Source organism: Quercus lobata, chromosome 3, assembly GCF_001633185.2.
Source record: "Quercus lobata isolate SW786 chromosome 3, ValleyOak3.0 Primary Assembly, whole genome shotgun sequence".
NCBI lineage: Eukaryota > Viridiplantae > Streptophyta > Magnoliopsida > Fagales > Fagaceae > Quercus > Quercus lobata.
The window spans coordinates 33,228,386-33,252,097 of record NC_044906.1 but is presented as its reverse complement, the minus strand read 5'-3'; the positions used below and the strand labels follow the sequence as shown (position 1 = coordinate 33,252,097).

General features: G+C 40.9%; 1 protein-coding gene across 1 annotated transcript; it reads left to right on the top strand.

The window, feature by feature from the left end:
* Positions 1-11,719: 11,719 nt before the first annotated feature.
* Positions 11,720-12,304, top strand: LOC115980786. Its single transcript, XM_031103000.1, has one exon. The coding sequence runs from the start codon at positions 11,720-11,722 to the stop codon at positions 12,302-12,304; it is 585 nt and encodes a 194-aa protein (XP_030958860.1).
* Positions 12,305-23,712: the final 11,408 nt, after the last annotated feature.

The window sequence follows — 23,712 nt, the reverse complement described above, 5'->3', positions numbered from 1 at the left end:
ATCTATTGAACAATGCCAAGAAGAATTTTTCTCTCATCAACAATTTCACGAACAAAATGGAAGAAAATGTAAGTGTACATTTGATCCTTAGTCATTGTACCCCTTATAAAATATTAAATAAAAATACTTTTGATCCTTCGTCAAGTACAAACAGATGGTGCTGCAACTGCAAGCCTATGTACTTATTTTCTCTCAATTTTTGTTGGCATCTCTACATGTTTCTTTTCCAAATTAAGCAATATTATTTGTTGGATTAGGAATTTAGGACATCCATAGCTTCGCATTGCCACATGCCAAAATTTTGTTTGTTCCATTAAATTTCTCTACCTCAAATTTGGAAGTATATTTAGTCCATAGTTCTAATAGCCAATGGTTTTGTAGAGGACCCATCTGACATCTTTCTCTCGAATACTTGGATCCATGAACCAATGAACAAAATTTCCAAGGAGAACAAATTATAGGTAGTGAACATTAGTTTTAAATTTTAATACCACTTTGTTGTTACCATTGTTTAAAAACCAGACCGAGTCATCTGGTCAGATTGGGTTAACTTGTAACCGACCACCTACCTATTTAAAACGAACAAAATTGGAAATTTATTTTTTCTGGAAACTGCTTGAATTGTGGTCAAAGTACCTGGTTTAGCGGGCTTGTTGATTTCTTCCTTAAAAAAAATTGCTACAAAATATCTTGAAATCAACCTATTTCGTTGTGAGAATAGCCTGTTGTTCGTCGGAAGCCGAAAGTGGTTGTTCTCCTTCGTCTTTGTTGAAAGCCCATGCCCATCTCCTGTTTGCCGTATCTGTTTGGTTGGGGAAGAGAGACTGAAGTGTGGGAGAGAAAAAGAGAGAGATGGAGACGTAGAGAATTTAAAAGAGATTGAAAGGAGAGACATAAGAGTGCATGAAAGAGATTAAAAATAGATATGTTTGCGAAGAGATTAAAAAAATAATAATAATAATTCAAATTCAAGGGAGGGGACATTTGATAGAGAAATTATACCATTCTCATGGTGGAACACGTCACTTATCTACCATTTTACTAAAAGACTCTCTCACTTGTTTAAAATTGCTGAGTCAGTAATTAGTTTTTGTTTTAATTTTTTTTTTTACTCAACAATTTTAAATTAGTGGAATGGTGGATCACGTCACTTTGTTCACCATAAGGGCATCTTATTTGAGAAAGAAACACCCAAAAGTTCCAATTGATGTGCAAAATTATTGGCGTTTATGAAGAGATATTAGTCTTTTGTTCTAAACTAAAACAAGTCACGCTCTCATTAGCTGACTTTGAGAACTTTTCTCCCTTTGAAGTGCTTGTTTAAATTTAAAACTTGAAAGCATTATTATTTTTTAATTATATTTGAATATAATCTTTGAAGCGTTTCCATGTACAAAGATACTAAAATATTTTAAATAATAAGAAAATAGCTTCCTAATCTTTGGAGATAATTGTGGAAATTATTAGTTTATCTTTAATTAGAATATATTTAACCTCTTTCGACATTTTTCTTTTTTAGTCAAGATTGCTAAAATCTGAACATTTATTTAATTTTTTTTCATATTAATTAATTATTAAAATAATTTATATGTCATCACTGTTAAGCCACTCGTTGATCCCCAATTCGACTTTAATACCTTGAACTCTTTTATATTCGGTTTTTTGAATGGTTCAGTATTTAAAACTAGAAAGAAAAATAGACACAACTACATATAAGAAAATAATACCAAAAATTTAAGTAGTTTAACTTTTGGCCTACATTTGCAAGTAGAGATGGGGAGGAATTTTACTAATGAGTCCCAGTGGTATCCTAGCAACATTTGTGCCTAACCACTTCCAACAACCTACAATCAATATTGGCTTTTATCCAATTGCTTCTGTACATTCAAATCCGAATTTCCACCCTTTGTCCCCTAATACTCTCAATTCGGGAATCTCCATTAATTACATATGGCACCCCTCCCCACATCAACACCCCACCCACCCCCACAACCCCCCCCCCCCCCCTTTCTCTATATCCCCTTTTTCATTGAAGTAGAGTAAATTTAGATTTTAGATTATGTCAATCTGTTCTCAAAAAAAAAAAAAAAAAAAAAAAGATTGTGCTAACCTATTTAAAATTTAACTATTGTTAAATTTAATTATGGTTAAAATAAACTAGAGTTATAATTTTTTTTTTTTTTTTTTAAATAAGTTGATACAATCTTGACCTAAGATTTACTTCACCTTAAATCATGACCCTTAAATGGCCCTCACCATTTCACCTAGAAGTGGAAATAGAGAGGATCCAAATTCCTCAAAACCATTGCCCTCCACTTCTTACCAACCCAATCTCAAATTTGCCCTCATTGTCATGAATACAAATCTACTCTTCCACATTTTGTGTTCTACATAATACTTCATCAATCCCAACTTGTCATGTATTTGTTCCATTTTCCTAATAAATTAACTAAAGTTTAAAATGGAAAAAAAAAATCCAAGCACATGACATACAATGTTGGTGGAAACATAAAGTAAAATACAAAAAGTGAGATAAAAGATTTGTATTTCGTTGTCATTCCTTAGAAATCTCAATACATGTCTTCTAGGGTTGCCACTATGGCACTATGATCTATAACACCACAAGGCTAACTCTATTTCCGTTTACCCTAATCAGACTCCTTGGTTGGGTCAAAAGACTCAAAATAACCTCACCTTTATAAATGCACACACTAGTACCCCCCTGACCATAGAATTAGTAAAGCTTAACACAAGTGACAATGTTACAGGGGAGATGGTATATCATGTTTCAGGTATATCCACTCAACCTCTAACAACATGTGGGACCAACAAAATTACTAAATTGCTTGGGTTAGAAGTTAGAACAACTTGTTTGGGTTGCTTAAGTTGTAGAAAAACTGTTGGGTTTTATTAAGTTTTAGGGTAAATTGCAAATTATACCTCTAAAGTTTAGGATATTTGAATTTTATACTCTAAAATTTCAAAATTTGGATTTTACTTTATAAAATTTGGAGGTGTTAGGATTTTACACTCTGACATTTAAGAATTTGGAATTTACCCCCTAAATTTTAGAGGTTTTATGATTTTATTTTCTAAAATTTGGGAGTGTTTAGATTTTATACTCTTAAGTTTCAAAATTTAGAGGTGTAAAATTCAAACACCTCCAAACTTTAAATGCTAAAATTTAAATTCTAAAACGTCAGGATGTCAAATCCAAACAATCCCAAATTTTAGAGAGTAAAATCTAAATTCTAAAACTTTAAGGTGTAAAATCCAAACACCCTCAAACTTTTTAGGGGTATAATTTGAAATTTATCCTAAGTTTTACTAGTTAAATTGAATAAATGGTCCAATTAAATGACCAGATTGATTTATATATCAACTTACTAGATTAGTGGATAAACCTGCCAAGTTTAATAATTATGCTTTCAACTCAGGGGACTAGAAGTGGGCCGACAAACTATGGTTCCCTATTTCTATATTTCCATATATATATATATATATATGTGTGTGTGTGTGTGTGTGTATAGGGCAAGACTTAGGTACAATACTTAAACGCTGTTCCTTAGGTTCCCTTATTAAAATTCTGTCATGTGAATTTTTTCTCATGGAATGGAAGTATATTTTTTAGTTAAGTAGCTACATGGCTAAATCTTAAGAGGGGAACTTAAGGAATAACACCTAAGATACTTATTGACGTTCATTTTGGGGAAGCCAAATAGAAAAAAGCCTAGCAACACGGGCAGAAAAGAATTAGTAAATGGATAGAAAAAAACCATTAAGTTCAAGCAGCAAGAATAATGGATTACAAGTCCATGAAATAGACAAATGGGCCTTGAGAAAACAAATAGGCTTAAAGATGCCTAGAAAGAGAGGAATAGCAAACTCATGGGCAGTATATAATGTGGAAAAGTGAGAATGGGCCACAACAGGCCCAAAGTAATGCAAGTAAAGAAAGTAAGGGGTTGATGGCAGGCCCATGAGCCCCAAGGATGAAGGATAAGGTAATTGGGCTGGGAAGCTCAAAGAAGCTAGTAAAAAACCCATGAGAATGCAGAGTTAGGAAAAAGGCCAAGGAAGCCCAAGGAAAGCAAATGGGCCAAGGATGCCAAGAGAAAACAAATGGGACGCAGGAGCTTGCAAGAAATACAATCGAAAAGGCCCAAATAACTATACTGAGTCATCAGTAACAAGCCCAAAAAGGTCCAGTAGGCTTGGACCAAATAACATCATAGCAGGAATAGCAGAGTGATATGGCAAGAAACAATGGCAACGCATCGAAAAGAGTAAAAAGATGGGCTAGAGAAAAGGAAGCCCATAATCCGACAAAGCCTAGCTCCAAAGGGAGCAAGGGCGCACAAAATATGAGATCAGCAAACAGCCACGCCATAAGAAGCCAAGAATGATTGGCAGAATGTGCAGACAGGTCTCCAGATCATGGCAAGTGCGTGAGCAGCAGACAAGCTTTAAACGAACATAGAAGTAAAGCACGCATAAGAGCCAGGCATTACCAGCCTGTACCCAGCCAATATAGGATGTGGTGGTCATAGGTCAGGGGTAAAAGGGTATGGTTTGGCAGTGGGGAGAGAGGAAAAACCTATTCTGAGGTTCCTGCTTAGGCTCTTTTGGGGGAAATGTCCTGCTGGGATGACATACCGCCCAAAAGAAGTAAGGGTAAGTGGGAACCACCAAGTGCATGCCATGAAGGATAGAGAGAGAGCACCCACATCGTAGCAGGTAAGGGTGCCACGGCAGACAAACAAACAAAATAGTCCTCTTTGTCTGGTGGTAGGAGTGGCACAGCCAACATAGATAAACTAGTGGTGGTCGGCAAGTACACTTAGACCAGACAAAGGTGGTTAAGGGCTAAAATAGTAAAATTCGGTCACGGCAAGCACTATAAAAAAGGAGACCCTAGTCGTGCACAGGGATCACGATGAAGGGGTTGAGAGGAACTTAAAATAAAACCACGAAATAGAAAACAAGCATTGAGAAAAGAGAGGAAAAAGAAAGATAAAAGAAAAATTAGAAAAAGAAGGAAAGAAAAAACAGAGAGCTAGATCGACAGGCATGCACCAATAGGTTGATTCACTCTCTCCCTCTCAAAGTCCTACTCTCTATCAAAGGAAAAGAACCATTGTTGAACACAAACCATTTAGGCCCATTCTCTCAAATAAATTAATTTCACTCCCTGAGGAGATTATTTGCATTGACGAAGTGGTTTCCTTTCTCGGTTTCAAGCTCCATAGTGTCACTCGGTGTGGCAGACTAACTTTCCCCTCTTCTTAATCCAAGAAATCCATTATTATTATTTTTTATTATCTGTTTTTATACGGAGGGTACTTCCTGCCGCTCTTTTATTTATTTATTTATTTAGCTTTCCTCTTGTGTTACCTTTGTTATACCTGCCTGCCATAACTCCTTGTAATAGCTCTGCTTGCCATGGATATGCGATCAAAAACTAGCAAAAGGGGCATAGTTTGTGCACAAGCCAGATCAAAGTAAGTTACAGTTGGACCGGTCTCAACTCTTTTTCTCAAAATACTTGGGTCCAGTACCACAGGAGGCAGCCCAGCCCAATATTGTAAAAAAGGCCCACTACAATACTGTACCTAAGTTCCCGCAGGTAGGGGTGTCCACTGGTCGGGTCGGGTCGGGTTTGTGCCCAACTCGGACTCGACCCGCTCAGATCGGGTGGAACAAAAACACACCCGCAACCGACCGCCGACCACCACGGGTCGGATTGGTCGGGCTCGGGGGGCGAGTGGTCGGGTCGGTCAAGTCCGATGATGAGTGTCGGCGGGTGGAGGAGAAGTTCTTTCTTCGCCGATCTGAGTTGAAGGCGCCGGATTCGAGTAGATCGGAGTCTATCTTCGCCGATCTTAGTAAAAATAGCCGGATTTAACCAAATATCTGAGTCTATCTTCGTCGATCTGAGCCTATCTTCGCTGATCTGAGTCAGATCTAACCATATATCGTCGGATTTGAGAAAATCTGACGAAGGAGGAGAGTAGATCTTGGCCGGATTTGAGTGAATCTGAGCAAATACCACCGGATCTGAGCAAAGGAAGACCAAGGGTGGCCGGATCAGAGCTAAGGAACACCAGAAAGTCACCGGATCTAGGAAATTTTGGCATTTTTTTAGCATTTGTCGGTCGGATCGGGTGGCTTGGGTTTCAGAGACTGAAACCGGCCACTCGACCCGCTGAAGTCGGGTTTCAGAGAATAGGAACCGTCATCGACCGCCGGAGGTGTCGGATTTGGCCGTGACGGGTCGGGTCCGGTCAGTTTGGTCGGGTCTCCGGATTGCTTGGACAGCCCTACCCGCAAGAGGCAGCCCAGTCCAATATTGTAAAAAAGGCCCACTACAATACTGTACCTAAGTTCTCTCTCTCTCTCTCTCTCTCTCTCTCTCTCTCTCTCTCTCTCTCTCTCTCTTCTCTCTCTCTCTCTCTCTCTCTCTCTCTCTCTCTCTCTCTATATATATATATATATATATATTAAAAAGGAAAAACCTAAGTTGCTCTTGCAATGAAGCAGGGATGGACCCAGGTGGGGGCCTAATTAAAGGGGCTCGAGCCCCCCTGGGTCCAATTTTTATTTTTTATATTGTTATAATAAATTTCATTTTTGTAGTTGGCTCTCCTTCCAAAATGTCCTCATTCTTCTTAATAAGCCTAACTAACCTCACCTAAATAGCAACTATCAAACCAAAAAACTTAACAAAAACAATAAAAACATTTACAATGGTGATTGCATTTTAGCCAAAAAAAAAACTATTTTAGTACCAAAGAACCAAAAAATCATGTGTTATTAGAGAAGTTAAAGTTAATTTTTTTGCAACTATAGTAAACTGGTATAAATACTAGTTAATTGTAGCAAGTTATTAAAAATAAAATAAAATAAAATACAATATTTTATTAAGATTCTATCTCTTCCTTCAATTAAAAACTCAAATTTTCTCACTTCCTTTATTATTTTAATGAGTTGTTTATATTATTTTAAATGAAGTGATAAAAAAATAGAACATTTGATATTGAGTGTATTGTAAAGTGAGGTGATAAAATAGATAAAGTAACTTTTTTAGGTACTAAAAGCTAAAATTTTTAACACAACTACTGTGAATGCTCTAACTTCAACCAAAAAAGAAAAGAAAAACCTAGCTAGCCTAGTATTAAAAAAACATTATTTTGTTTTTGCTGGTAAATGGTTACATATATCTTAATGTATTAAGAAATAACGATTTTGAGTATTTGTAAGTTTTTGATACTATGATGCCGTTTGGAGTGGGCGTTTGCATTTTCAGATTCTGCGTTTTCAGATTTTTTTTTTTTTTTACCTGCACGTGAACAGTAACATCACATGGGTTCATTGTGTAGGGGACAAAAATCACTGTTCACGCACTGTTCAGCACTATTCATGCACTAAAAAATATTAAAAATGGGTCCCACGGTACTATTCACACATTTAAAAATTATTTTGTTATAGTATTTTCAATTTTCAGTTTTCAGTTTTCAGTTTCAGCAACAATAAGTTCAATCCAAACGAATCCTATATGGATACCTATTTGGAGTTTTTTTTTTTTTTTTTTTACTCCAGCCCTTGTTAGCTTAAAATTTTGGATTCGTCCCTACAATGAAGTACAGATTTTCATTCCGAAATGTTTAACAATAGTAATTAAATGATAAGTATAAGGTATATTCTTAAGTATTAACTTTGACGTACTATCTTCTTCAAAAAAAAAAAGAAAAAGAAAATTGTCACTCATAACAAAATCAATATCCTTATTATTATGTAGTTTTAAAGCTTGTGAAATTGATATTAATGCCACTTATGGATTTTGGATAAGGTGGGAGTGGGAGTTGGATAAAGCCACTTTGGCTGGTCCCAACTCCTAACTTCAAAGCTAAGCAACTGCATAGTTATCATCAGGAGTGGACGCCATAAGTTGAAACTTTCTAAAAAAAAAAAGAAAAAAAAAGAAGAAGAAAGAAGCAACTGCATGGAAAAAAAAAGGAAACAGTTTTGGAATCTCTCTCTCTCTCTCTCTCTCTCTTCAAAATTGAAATTTTCTTCGATTTAGATTTGGGCCCGATTTAAAGACATAGGTGAACCCTTGAAAACCTTGTTACGTGGTATGAGATCGATTAACTTTGGAATTGGACTTTATAGTGGTCCTATGTTGTCAACGCTACAAATCCTTTTGTGCCAATGTTTGTAATTAGACACCGAAGCCAAAAATAATTAATTAGCTAGCTTTGCGTCCTAGTTTTTCTATTTTTACTAGTTATAGGCTCATGCGTTGCACGGTTTTATGAAAAAGATTATAAAATAAATGTATAAATAATTATATATTTTAATAGATTCAATAAAGATAAAAGAAAAAATTATCAAGTATAAATAATTATCTCACTAAAATAAGGGGTAAGATTTCTTCCTAAAACTAAATTAAATTGATAATTCCAAATTGAATTTTAAATCGATAATTATTTAAAAAATAAACATACTAAACAATTGATAAATCTAAAATTAACATAATCTTGATAATATTATAAATTAAAATTAAAGTTGGTAATTCAAGAATACACGTGTAGAACATCTTGATAATTTGATATAACATAAAAATCAAATAAGAAAATTTTTAAAATTAATCTATTTATTCTAACCATATTTAATCATTAATTCTAAGGCCCTAACCCTAAGCATATAAATTAGATCAAAGCTAAGAAAATTAGTTTAAACAAAAGGCAACCAATACACAAAACCTAATCAATTTAATAAAAACAAAATACAAAAACAAAGAAGAAGTCTTTAGAAACTTGACAATGTTTTTGAATGTTTTGAATTCATTAATTAAAATCACACGAAGACAAAAAACCAATAATAACACTAAAGAAAATAAACAAAATGAAAATAATAATAATAAAAGAAGAAAGAATGCATACCTACATTGTCATGGGATTTAGGCATTCACATATTGAAATAAGTTTCACTCCAAAAAGGATATATAGGGTTATATATATTGGTAGGGTTCCATTTGAAATATAATTCATTTAAATCTTATTGAAATTAAAGATATCTAATCAATGTGTTTGTTTTTATCCCATAAAAATTGGAATTAAAAAAAGGTCATATGAATAGAATGAAAAAAGAAAAAGAAAAAAGAGTTGATTCAACATAACGTAACATATAAAAAATTAAAAAAAAGAGAGTGAAAGAGAACGTGATTGATAGCTATAAGGAATTTTGATATATATATATATATATATATTAAATGTCATCAACGTAGAAATTATCAAATTAATGGAGATATATACTGTTTTTTTTTTTTTTTTTTTGGAATAGTTAAAGATTATCAAATTATTGAAGATATATACTGTTTCTTGGGATAGATTTATATTAATCACCTCTTCAAGAATTTGAATTGTGCTTATCCCTTAATAATAAATTTTTGTAGCTTGATATTCTGATAAAATAATATAAATTTAATAATATTAAAATTTTGAAAATTTAGATGATAAATATTATCTAATTTAAATTTTTGTATGTTAAATATTATCTCCTAATTTAAGAAATATATCCTAACAAATAAAAAAATAATGTTAATTAGATGATAAATATTATCTAAATTAAGTTTTTGTATGTTAAATATTATCCCTTAATTTAAGAAATATATCCTAACAAATAAAAAAATAATGTTAATATTATTTTATTTAATGATAAGATTGAATTAGAGTCCTAGTAGTATACTATTTGTAGGGGTAAAATTTACAAGTCAACAGTAGGCTTTGGGCCCCGTGCGAAGTCTAGCCATGACAAGAAGGGAAAACGGGGCCAGAAGATGTCCAGCCCAATCCTGTTGGGCCGGACTTATTTAAGGGGCGTCCGAAGAGGAGTGCCTCCTCGAACACACCAAATGGGAGTCCAACGTACACCCTGCACACAGTGAGGAACCATCCCAAACAAGAGGAAAATGTTAGACGTCCAGGAGGCAACCACAGCTGCCGCATTAAATGCAAGGAAGCTACTTTTCCAGCCGCATTAATGTGGAGAAGACAGGTGAATAGTGTTATCTTGGCCAGTGCAACTCACAGAAAGATAAGGTGGATGTCCGATGGGACAGACACTCAAGTGAAAGTCCAGATGGTTAACAAGTGTAAGGCCCTTATCAATTTGAGGGTGCTATATAAGAGAAGGAGATCCCCATGAAGAGGGGATCGAAGAATTGAGGAAAAAGAGAGAGAGAAAGAGAAGTGAAAGAATTTTGTAGTCTGTAACCAGAGCAAGAGGTGCACTTATACGTCTCATCGGATGGATATCCTGTGAACTAAAATGGAATATTCTCACGTTCAATATGCTGCATGACATACATCTAACTGACGTTCACTTCGTCTAGCCCTAGTTCTGCAACCCGCTCTCTACAAATTCATTGTCTGGGGACTTTTGGGCCAGAACCACTTACTTGCTGGGCCTGGGCCACAAAAACCGCCCCTACAATTGGCGTCGTCTGTGGGGAGAACTTGTGTCTCAACAAGTGAAACAGTAAGAAATGGAAGGACCAGGTCCGCGCCAAACCGGACGTGCAGATTCTCAACGGCATGACAATTTTTTAAATCTCGAACGAGGGAAGGACCAAGATAATCAACGAGAGGGCAGTGTAAACACCTCTCACACGAGTAGAAGCCGCTCAAAAGGGAAGGATCATGCATCCCATAAGCAAAACGATCGAAAGGCTCTACAACAAGAGATTGATAATTTGAAGAAGAAGCTGCGCTGAGCGCAGCAGAAACGTCCTTCACCCGGCTCGGGCACTAGCAGTGATGAGGATAACGAATACCGGCGAAGATCAAGAACCCCTCCAAGCGAGACCTTTTCCTACGAGGAAGAGCGACCTTGCAAACGCAGCCACAAAAGCCCATCTTACCATGGCCTTCCCAACGATGCCATGAGCAAGGCCCTGGATCGCATCTCCCAGTCGCCGTTCACGCATAAAATAGAGAGGGCAGTGCTTCCTTGGCGGTTCCATCAACCAACGTTTGCCATATACAATGGTCGGACCGACCTAGTAGAGCATGTAAACCAATTCAATCAGAGGATGGCCGTCCACTCCAGGGATGAGGCATTAATGTGTAAGGTGTTTCCATCCAGCTTGGGACCCATGGCGATGAGATGGTTTGATTCCCTCCAGCCGAATTCCATAGATTCCTTTAAATAGCTGACGCAGATTTTTGGTTCCCGTTTCATCACTAGCACTAGAGTCCCTCGGCCCCTCGACTCCCTCCTATCCTTGTCCATGCGGGAAGGAGAGACGCTAAAGGCCTACTCGGATAGGTACTGGGAAATGTATAACGAGATAGAAGGAAATTACGATGACGTCGCCATAAGTACGTTCAAAAGGGGCTTGCCGACAGAACATGGCTTAAGAAAGTCCCTCACTGGGAAGCCAGTCACTAGCGTGCGCCAACTCATGGACAGAATTGACAAGTACAAAAGGGTCGAGGAGGACCAGCAGATGGGGAAGGGTAAAGCGAAGGTTGTCCCTCAGGAGAGGAGGGACTTCAGGTCGGACCGCTTTAACAGTAGTAACAGGCTGAGAAGAGACTACGTGGAATAGTACGGACCTACTGGGGCTCAGGCAATCCATGCTGTGTTCCGAGAACCATTGCACAAGATCCTGGAGAAGGTGAAGTGCGAACCCTTCTTTCAGTGGCCGAACAGGATGGCCGGCGACCCCTTAAAACGCAATCAGAATCTGTACTGCGCGTACCACCAGGAGCCAGGTCACATCACCGACGATTGCAGGAATCTGAAAAACCATTTGGATCGGTTTGTCCGAGAAGGGAAGTTGAGGCATCTATTGCACCGCCTTAAAGGATGGCAGGAACAGTCAAATGTCAAAACCAGACAAGGCATATTGAGGCCACCCATTGGCACAATAAATGTCATTCTTGCCGCACCTGGGAGGACCGGTTCCAACCCTTTCAGAGTAATGTCAGTGGGCAGGTTCCCGACTGAGCCAAACAAAAGGGAATCCAAGAGAGCCAAAGTGAGTGCCACACCGTTGATCGGGTTCACAGAGGAAGACAAGCAAGGAACCCTTCAACCCCACGACGATGCCCTAGTCGTTATGCTCAGAATAGGAGGTTATGACGTGAAAAGGGTGTTAGTTGATCAAGGCAGCGCCATGGAGGTGATGTACCCTGATTTGTATAAGGGGTTGAACTTGAAGCCAGAAGACCTGTCGCCATACGATTCCCCTCTGGTCAGCTTTGAAGGAAAAATCATCATCTCGAAAGGCATGTAGGCTGCCTATGCAAACAGACTCAGACGTGGTAGAGGTGAACTTCATTGTCGTAGATGCATACTCCCCCTACACAGCTATTGTGGCCCGGCCGTGGCTTCATGCACTAGGGGCTGTGCCATCAACCTTGCACCAAAAAGTGAAGTATCCGTCAGAAGGTCAAGTCAAAGAAATAATAGGGAACCAAGGAATGGCTAGACAATGCATGGTGTCGACAATCTCACGACGACCAAATAGTGAACTTTCCACTTCAGCCGAGAGCGGCTTATAGCAATCAATGACCCCTGTCCCAACTACGGGTAATGGAGGACCGGCCATGGAGGTGAGCTGTGAGGAGCTGGAGAAAGTACTCGTCGGATCAGACCCTGAGAGGTTTTTTCAGATCGGCTCGGAATTACCACCACAGGAGAAGTCAACGCTAATTGATTTTCTTCGACAGAATGAGGACGTATTCGCCTGGGATCCCTATAAGGCCCCCGGGGTTGACTAAGATCTCATATGCCATCACCTCAATGTTAACCCAGCTATAACACTAAAGAAGCAACCTCCTCGGCGGCCGTTAAAAGAACATGCAGACGCTGTGAGAGAAGAGGTCGCAAAATTGAAGAAAGCTGGGGCTATCAAGGAAGTATTCTACCCCGAATGGTTAGCCAACACAGTCGTGGTAAAGAAGAAGAGCGGGAAATGGCGGGTCTGCATAGACTTCACGGACTTAAACAAGGCCTGCCCGTAGGATCCTTTCCCAATGCCGTGGATAGACCGATTGGTAGATGCGACTGTCGGACACCCCCGAATGAGGTTTTTGGACGCTTTCCAGGGCTACCATCAGATATCCCTGGCTGCCGAAGACCAAGAAAAAACCGCTTTTGTCACCCCAGTTGGAAACTATCATTATAAGGTGATGCCATTTGGCTTGAAGAATGCCGGGTCGACCTATCAGAGGATGATGACTAGGATGTTTAAACAGCAGATGGGTAAGACCGTTGAAGTGTATATAGATGACATGGTAGTAAAGAGAAAATTGGTGGCCGACCACATCAGAGACCTCGGTGAAGTCTTTCAAGTTCTGAGAAAGTACAAGCTACGTTTGAACGCATCCAAATGTTCATTTGGGGTGGGATCAGGGAAGTTCTTAAGCTATATGGTGACCCACAGGGGAATAGAAGTCAACCCTGACTAAATAAGAGCCATTCATAGCCTGTAGCCCCCTCGGAATCCCAAAGAGGTCCAGAAGCTTACCGGCATGATAGCTGCTTTAAACCGTTTCATCTCCCGCTCAGCGGACAGATGCAGACCTTTCTTCCTCCTATTGCACAAGTGGAAGGGCTTCGAGTGGACTGAGGAGTGTGCTTTAGCTTTCTAGCAGCTCAAGGAATACCTTGCCCGACCACCGATCATGTCCAGTCCCGATGCCGACGAGGTGTTGTTCGCATACATCGCAGTAGCCTCTCATGCAGTGAGCTTAGTGCTAATCCGAGAAGACAACGGCACGCAGCGACCCATGTATTACGTGAGCAAATCGCTGCAGGAGGCAGAGACCCGGTATCTCCCCCTTGAAAAAGCTATCTTGGCCGTTGTACAAGCCACACGGAAGCTCCCCTACTATTTTCAGGCACATACAATAGTTGTGCTAACTCAACTTCCGCTGAAATCCGTCCTCCGCAGCGCCGACTACACAGGTAGAATTGCTAAGTGGGGAACAATCCTGGGCGCCTTCGACATTAGATACATGCCTCGCACCGCCATAAAAGGTCAGGTCCCCGCTGATCTAGTAGCTGAATTTACAGAGCCCACCCTAGAAGGAATGGAAATGTCAGGATCATCAAGTGCTGATAAGAAACTGATCAGCACAGTCTCTTAGCATGAACATAGTTGGTGGAAAGTACACATCGATGGAGCAGTGAACCAAAGGGGCTCAGGGGTGGGCCTCGTTCTAGTCTCTCCCGAAAGGATAACCATAGAAAAGTCGTTGAGGCTCGGATTCTCTGTCACGAATAACGAGGCCGAGTATGAGGCTCTGTTGGAAGGGATGTCAATGATCCAGAAATTGGGTGGAAAGTGCGTAAGTATATTCTCGGATTCGAGACTCATCATGGGACAAGTGAACAGGGAATTGGAGGCGAAGGATGAAAGAATGCAAGAGTACCTTGCCCGGGCTAAACACCTGCAGACCCATTTCTATCACTTTCGCTTAACACATACACCCAGGAGTGGGAACACCCATGCTGATTCTCTCGCAACGCTGGCCACCTTCTCGGCTCAGCCCCTTCCACGGGTTATTTTAGTTGAAGATCTCTGCCGCCCAACAACAGAGAAGGCCAACGGAATTCGAGTACACAACGTCGGGGCAGGACCTAGCTGGATGGACCCTCTGGTGCTGTTCTTAAAGCACGACACCTTGCCGGACGATAAGGTTGAGGCTGACAAAATCAGGAGGAAAGCTTCTCGATTCTGGCTGTCCGAGGACTCCAAACTTTACAGACGCTCATTCTCGGGGCCATACCTGTTGTGTGTGCACCCAGAGGCTACAGAACTTATCCTGGAGGAGTTACATGAAGGGATTTGTGGAAGCCATACAGGGGGCAGGTCCCTCTCCCACAGGGCCATGACGTTGGGTTACTGGTGGCCGAGCATGCATAAAGAGGCTCTGGAATATGTGAAGAAGTGCGACCAATGCCAAAGGTTCACCCCGAACATACATCAACCGGAAGGAGAACTTAACCCGCTATCCAGCCCTTGGCCATTCGCGCAATGGGGCCTAGACATATTAGGAGCGTTCCACAAAGCGGCTGGGAACAAGAAGTTTCTTCTCGTCGGCACCGATTACTTCACAAAGTGGGTCGAAGCTGAGGCGCTGGCAAACATCATGGACGTCGATGTCAAGAAGTTTGTTTGGAAAAATATTATCACTAGGTTCGAGACCCCGCACACCCTGATCTTGGGCAACGGCCTCCAGTTTGACAGCAAAGCCTTCAGAGAATATTGTAATGAGCTGGGAATTATCAATTGATACTCCACACCGGCCTACCCACAGGGTAATGGACAGGCGGAAGCCATCAATAAAACCATAGTGAATGGACTGAAAAAGAGGTTGGACGATGCGAAAGGGAGGTGGGTTGAAGAGTTAGCCCACGTCTTGTGGACATACCGCACCACGTCTCGCAGGTCCACGGGAGAAACCCCCTTTTCATTAACCTACGGAGCCGAGGCTGTTATCCCACTGGAGAACAACTGCCTTCAACCCCATTGCTAATAACAGCCTTCTGGAAAAAAGCTTGGATCTCCTCGAAGAAAAAAGGGAAAGTGCAATGGTCCACCTACCATACTATCAGCAAAAGCTCAAACGGGGCTACGACGCCAAGGTGAAGTCAAGGCCATTGGCGCCCGAGGATCTAGTGCTGAGGAAAGTCCTGGGCACCGCGAGGAACCCTGCATGGGGAAGGCTTGGACCAAACTGGGAGGGCCCATACTGTATCACTTCCGTAGCCGGCATAGGGGTATACTTTTTGGAAGATTTGGATGAACATGTGGTGCCACGCCCATGGAATGTAAATAATCTGAAAAGGTACTGTTATTAATGAAAGACATCATTCTTGACGCTTACTATACAGTTACTTGGACTAAGTGTTAAACAGAACCCAAGTCCTGCCTGGCTCCTCGGACCACAGACTTGGGGGAAATTAACCTCGCTGCGATTCTCACTAAGTGTTAAACAGAACCCAAGTCCTGCCTGGCTCCTCGGACCACAGACTTGGGGGAAATTAACCTCGCATCGACTCTTACTAAGTGTTAAACAGAATCCAAGTCTTGCCTGGCTCTTCGAACCACAGACTTGGGGGAAATTAACCTCGCAGCGACTCTTACTAAGAGTTAAACAGAACCCAAGTCCTGCCTGGCTCTTCGAACCACAGACTTGGGGGAAATTAACCTCGCAGCGATTCTTACTAAGTGTTAAACAGAACCCAAGTCCTGCCTGGCTCCTCGGACCACAGACTTGGGGGAAATTAACCTCGTAGCGATTCTTACTAAGTGTTAAACAGAACCCAAGTCCTGTCTGGCTCCTCGGACCACAGACTTGGGGGAAATTAACGTCGTAGCAATTTTCACTAAGAGTTAAACAGAACCCAAGTCCTGCCTGGCTCTTCGAACCACAGACTTGAGGGAAATTAACCTCGCAGTGATTCTTACTAAGTGTTAAACAGAACCCAAGTCCTGCCTGGCTCCTCGGACCACAGACTTGGGGGAAATTAACCTCGCAACGATTTTTACTAAGTGTTAAACAGAACCCAAGTCCTGCCTGGCTCCTCGGACCACAGACTTTGGGGAAATTGAACCTCGCAGTGATTCTTACTAAGTGTTAAACAGAACCCAAGTCTTGCCTGGCTCCTCGGACCACAGACTTGGGGGAAATTAACCTCGCAACGATTCTTACTAAGTTTAAACAGAACCCAAGTCCTGCCTGGCTCTTCGAACCACAGACTTGGGGGAAATTAACCTCGCAGCGATTCTTACTAAGTGTTAAACAGAACCCAAGTCCTGTCTGGCTCCTCGGACCACAGACTTGGGGGAAATTAACGTCGCAGCAATTCTCACTAAGAGTTAAACAAAACCTAAGTCCTGCCTGGCTCTTCGAACCACAGACTTGGGGGAAATTAATCTCGCAGCGATTCTCACTAAGTGTTAAACAGAACCCAAGTCCTGCCTGGCTCCTCGGACCACAGACTTGGGGGAAATTAACCTCGCAGCGATTCTCACTAAGAGTTAAACAGAACCTAAGTCTTGCCTGGCTCCTCGGACCACAGACTTGGGGGAAATTAACCTCGTAGCGACTCTCACTAAGTGGTAAACATAACCCAAGTCCTGCCTGGCTTCTCGGACCACAGACTTGGGGGAAATTAACCTCGCAGCAATTTTGTCTGATTATCGACTATCATTGTTTTGCGCATTCATCCACTCATGCTTGGTTTTCAACAGTTAATGGCAGAATAAACATCCATTCATGATGAAAACAAAGGAGAAAGTAAAACAACAAGAATAAAATAAACGACTCCTTTCATTAAAATCCCCAAAAGTGATTCTTTTACAACGATTAAACAGAACAAAATATGAGGGGTTTAACAAGTGAAATCCTACGCTACTTTCCTAAATCTGATCCCTGAGCAGGCCCGGGTTGGTCGTCTGCTGGCTGGGGTCCCGGAACAGTCTCCTTAGCCTGTGCGACAACCTCCCTGATTGAAAGACTGTCTTCGGGCAACTTGTCTTTTACGGCCGGCTGCGCATCCTCAGTTTCAGGCATAGCAGAGTCCGAGGTTAAAGCCTTCGTTGGGAGAGACTCTTCAGGCGCAACCACGTCAGGGATCTCGCGAATGTCCTCAGGAAAAAAGACATTCTCAGCTTTCCTGAGATCGGAATCCGCTGGGACTGCCGCTCGGTCCAAGGCTACACCCCAAGACAGGGTAATGTATTCCCTGCATACAGCAGCCACCTCCTCGGCCAGCCTGACCTTAGTGTCCTTGACCCCGCGATCATAAGAGGCCGCTACTGCTTTCTCGGCCGCCTCCCTAGCCAGACGGGCCTCCCCCTTGACCTTCTCAAGCTCGGCCCTGAGATCTGAAACCGCCTGCTTCTTTGTCACGAGATTTTCCTCGGACTGGCGGAGCTGTAGGCGTAGATCCTCAGCCTGCTTAGTAGCGTTTTTAAGGCCGGCCTCCGTGCTCGCCTAGCCCTTCTTTGCCTCCTTCACTTCATGGCTCAGGCCATCGTTTTCCTTCTTGAGGTCGCCAGCAGTCCTTTGGGTAGCGCAGCGGGACTGAGCCTCATTATGAAGGTCCTCACGTGCCTTTTTGGCCCACTCCTCAGCAACGAAAATTTGCTGAGTGACCTGCGCCAGAAAAGTAAAGGCTTAATTAAAGAGAATGATGAATAAATGGATGCGTTACAAGAGAACGAGATAGTAAAGGTTTTCACTTACCATTGCCATGTCCCTCTTCAGCGACATGAAGAGTTCTGGTTGCCGAGTATCCCGGAGCCCCTTCATGTCGCGAGGCAAAAGAAGAGGCTGCTACAGGGCCTCAGCCAAGAATGACGCCTCCCGTCGTTGGGATTCCCACAGGGTTGCATCGCAAGAAATTGGAGCGCCATCCAGTTTGAGCCGCGGCGACCATATTCGTTGCTCCCTTCGAATAGCCGCCTCGTCTCGGCTATCAATGGACTTGGTCCTCTTCTCTTTGGGCTCTTTGGTCTCTTTGCCTTTCTTCTGAGGCTTGGTTTTTTCTTGGCCAACCTTGCCCTCCTCCAATTCCCCCACAGGCCTCTTTCGCCTCAAATTGGGCATAGGCTGCAGTGCCGCATCCGATGTGGGAGGAGGAGGAGGAGGAGCCTTGGTGGTCGGCTGCTCCTTTGGGGCATCCTTGGATGATTGCCCCTTGTTTCTATTGGCAAGGAGGCCCCTGAGACTAGACCTTTGTTTCAGGTCCATTCCTTCTTCTTCAAGCTCTTGGTTGGTACCAACTTGTGCGGTTACTAAACCAAGATCAAGGGCTGCCGAGGCGCGGTCTAAATCTGACTCAGAATCCGAGAGCTCTACTGGCTTGGTCGACACCTCTCCCTCCTCGGCGAAGCGGAACTGGTCTATCTGTTCCTCCAAAGACGAGTGCGAGGAACCGGCTTCTTCCTCTAGGACAACCACTGCGGGAAAGGCACGCTGAGCAGGCAGTTGGACGGGAGGTAAATCTCTCGAGGCGAGAAAACCTTGTATGGAGATGTCGATCCGTGCCAATCGCGGACTACCAGCCCTGATTGCTTGGCCGGGCTCCACTAGAGCACGAGTAAGGGGCACGTAGTCCAAAATCAGAGGCCCAGCCCGCAATTGCCCATCTGCACTCACGTAAATCTCAGACCTTAGAAGGAAATTGAGTGCCTAGACGTTGACCAAACTTAGCCGAGGAGTCGTATGCGCTTTGTCTGCAAGGTCCGAAGAGAGGGTTATGTTAGTCTGAGGAGGCAAACAAGCAAAGTCAGAATCGAAACAATAAAAAAAAAGAGGGAAAGATCAAAACTAAGATCCTTTCCAAAGGATCTAACTCTATGGTGCCCCACCTGGTTTTCCTGCCTTGATTGGGCAGTGAAGACCGTCGTGCCACTGTCCGGAGACGATCAAAAGGTCGTCCTTCAAGCCTTTGTTGGACTTGGGAAGGCAGGATATCAACCTCACCTCATTGGACCTGGACTTCAAGTAATATGAGTCGCCGAGGCTGTGCAGTTCATATAGATGAACCACGTCATGCCATGTAAGACTGAGGTTCATCTGATTGTTTAGGACCTCTATGCACCCCAGGATCCGGAACATATTCGCGATGCATTGGTGAAGGGCCAACCTATGACCACGCAAATAATCCCTAGTTATCCTCCCCATAGGGATGGTCATTCCTCCTTCCACAAAGGCTATCACCGGAATGGCAACCTGCCCCGTTCTTCTCTTGATTAAGACCTCCTCTAGAGGATAATACTCTAGACCTACCTCCGACGGAATACGGTATTTGGCCCTGAAGCCTTCCATACCGGCCGGGGAATCTACCAATTTGTCAAGCTTACCCATCCCCCTAATCCTAGGTGACGCGAAGACGATTTACTTAAGGAATAACGCCGGAAAAGGCAATGGAAAAAGGAGTGCGCACTTATGGGTGAGGAACTTGCAGGAAATCTTCAAGGGGACGATTGCGAAGGCTTGAACGCTTTGAAAGGGAAAGTGCGGGAGTGCTCTGAGTGCTTGGATGCTTGTCCAAAAATGAGAAGGAAATGCCTTCGAAAATCTTATGTATCCGGGAGAAGATGGACAGACATACTCCCGCCTAGGGAAACAGAAATGATCCCAACTGTCGATCTAACATCCAGCCGTCGGATTAAAAAGATATAAAACCGCTAAAAGCAATAATTAGCGCCTCCTAGGTCATTATACACCTCCGTCAATAATGAGTCACGTGAGAAGCATACCGCTGCACGGGTGAAGCAGGAATCCACAGTAAATAGTCCTATGAATGTCAAAATCCCGCCTTTCCTCCTCGGATGAGAAAGAAGGAGCCGGAATTTTGAGGGGCTATTGTAGTGGTGAAATTTACAAGTCAACAATGGGGTTTGGGCCCCGCGCGGAGTCTAGCCATGACAAGAAGGGAAAACGGGGCCAGAAGATGTCCAGCCCAATCTTGTTGGGCCGGACTTATTTAAGGGGCGTCCAAGGAGGAGTGCCTCCTCGGACACACCAAATGGGAGTCCAACGTACACCCTGCACACAGTGAGGAACCATCCCAAACAAGAGGAAAATGTTAGACGTCCAGGAGGCAACCACAGCTGCCATATTAAATGCAAGGAAGCTACTTTTCCAGCCACATTAATGTGGAGAAGACAGGTGAATAGTGTTATCTTGGCCAGTGCAACTCACAGAAAGATAAGGTGGATGTCCGATGGGACAGGTACTCAAGTGAAAGTCCAGATGGTTAACCAGTGTAAGACCCTTATCAATTTGAGGGTGCTATATAAGAGAAGGAGATCTCGATGAAGAGGAGATCGGAGAATTGAGGAAAAAGAGAGAGAGAAAGAGAAGTGAAAGAATTATGTAGTCTGTAACCAGAGCAAGAGGTGCACTTATACGTCTCCTCGGATGGATATCCTGTGAACTAAAATGGAATATTCTCACGTTTAATATGCTGCATGACATACATCTAACTGACGTTCACTTTGTCTAGCCCTAGTTCTGCAACCCGCTCTCTACAAATTCATTGTTTGGGGACTTTTGAGCCAGAACTACTTACTTGCTGGGCCTGGGCCCCAAAAACCGCCCCTACACTATTCATTTTTAGTTCTTTAAAAATCTAAAAAATTAATAAAATTTCTGCAATTTGGTGAAGTTACGTGGCACAACCATGATGTCTAAGCTCAACTTTTATTATATATAATAATATGATAATATGATTTGTTTTAATTATTATTTTCAATTAAAATGGTATATATTTTAAATTAAATTTTAGACAATAAAAAATTTGGGAAAACACTAAGGATTGCATAGACTAGAATCCTAAATCCTAATATGAATTTGACTTGGATTTAGTACAAATTTATTTAGATTTCTTCTTCAATTAGGGCTTGAATTGGATTGGGCTTATTTTATTTAACTTCATTACCAACCTTGTAAAAATTTAGTCATTAGCTTTCTTCTTTACAGAAATTGGCTCACACCTTTCTTGATAAATCTTGCTAGAATTAATTCTATTTTCCTAAAAAAACATTTTCATGAATAGGCAAGTGACATGTGCACTAGACCCAAACCGGTCCCTTCATGAATATAAATTCACTTTAAGCACAAAATTAAATATTTAATATTATTTAAAATCAAATATAACATGCATAATTTAACACAAAATAAGCACAATAATACTCTCTAACAATAATATTAATAGACAAAAATTAAGCTATTATCAATTTATCACTAAACATGTGACTCAATATTTGTCGATTGAATTTGAAGGTGTATTTGACATTATTTGAGCCCATTCCTAGCCTTGGTATTTGATTCGTGGTGGTGTTGTGGGGTTTTAGGAATGTGGTTGGCCCAAGGGTGGTTTCCCAATTGGCATGGTTTGATGGGTTTGTCAATTGGGTTTTGTGGGATTAGGCCTAGGAGTGAGTAATTTTGGTCGTAAGTGGCGGGTGTTTGAGGGTTTTTGGGTTGTGAACTGCAATGGATGGCGGCTATTTTAGGTGGATTGTGATGATGGCTTCATGGATAGGGACTTTGAGGAAACGTCAATGGAATTTTGTTTGAAAATAAATGAGTTAAGACTAAGTTTTTATTTTTTATTTTATTTTTTTTTATTTTATTTTTTTAAATTTTAGAAAAGAGACAGAGTAGTATTATTCAATTAATAGGAAAATTAAAGACAACAAAAAGAAAAATGTCTGATGGAACAAATTTCATCCAGACTAATAAAAGAAAAGACAACTTAACTCTCCTAACTAAGGTATGAGCTACAGAATTACCTTACCACCTAGTATGAGAGATGTATTGAGTTTTTAGAGAACTTGCAAGACTAAGTGGTTTGACTAGGTAGTTTGAAACTTTGAGGTGGTTTTTTTTATGGCTAATAAAATAATATGGGGGAAATTAAATGATTTTCAAGCATATCTTTACAAATTAAATAAGAAAGTTAATAAAAATAAAATAATAAGGCATGAATTTTTTTTTTTTTTAAGTTAAAATTAATTTTTGAAGTTTAAAAGTACGAATATACTTCATATATTTCCTTTAGAGATGGCTAATTAAAATATATAATATAATAAAATATTATGATAAATGAATATTAGTTATAATATAAAATAAAAGAAGCAATAAAAGTTTATTTAATTTAGTAGCATGGAATTGTGTCAAGTTTACTTCAAATATATTTCTTTTCCACTTAAGAACGTTAGCATGCAAGCATGGCCTAGCGGTTAGAGTTTAACTTTAAATCTAACCCACTTGGAAAAACAAGACTATATTAAACTTCAAACATTACAACAATCCAAACTCAAGGCCTTATGCCCAAGGAACAAACTTTCAAAACCACAAGAACTTAACCCCATTAACAGACACTGAGATGCAGCATTAATTAGCTTATTAGTATAAAAATAGAAATACACAAAAAGCAAAGGTCTTTGGCTTCATATGTTGCGTCCTCCAAGCATACTTTGATCTGTCAGCTACAAGTTTTGATCTATTCTGCATAGCATCAACATTCAATCTTTATTTTTCCAATGACTTTTCAACAATTTTTCTATAGTTTTCTTAGAGTGTTTTCAACCAACTGATTAGATTTATCTAATTTTACAGTTAAAACTTCTTTTTCAAGTTCAATCTCACTCAATTTCTCTAAGGTTTTCTTAGAGTGTTTCTTGGATTTCATTATTTCTCTAAAGAGCTTGATACCAACAATTTTAAGATCACCTATATAATTGTTTTGAACTAAATGATCACAAATTCACAATCAAGAGTATAATGACTCTCTAGTTTATCCATTACATTGGGATCAAGGACTACACAAGTAAAATAAACCCTACATGAGTGAACCAAGACTCCAATCCCAATTGCAAAATGATGTTTAGACCCCTAATCAACTTAGCTACCAATAAATTATTCAATTACTCAACCGGCTAGTTACCTAGTCAATATTCAATCATAATATGGAACAAGGATAAAATAGACAAAACAGTAAAAAACAAATTAATAGACATGTTCATAGAGTGAAAAGACAAATGGTAGAAACAATCCAGGGTGAAACCCAGCTCAATAAGTCCACTATTGAAGGTTATTAACTATACTCACACTACGTCCTATACATGTAGTCAACCTAACTACTAGCTAGAGCACCTTGCGTTTGCTA

What these genes read in the sequence shown, in the direction of transcription:
- LOC115980786 (XM_031103000.1), top strand. Translation starts at nt 11,720, where the DNA reads ATGGCCGGCGACCCCTTAAAACGCAATCAGAATCTGTACTGCGCGTAC.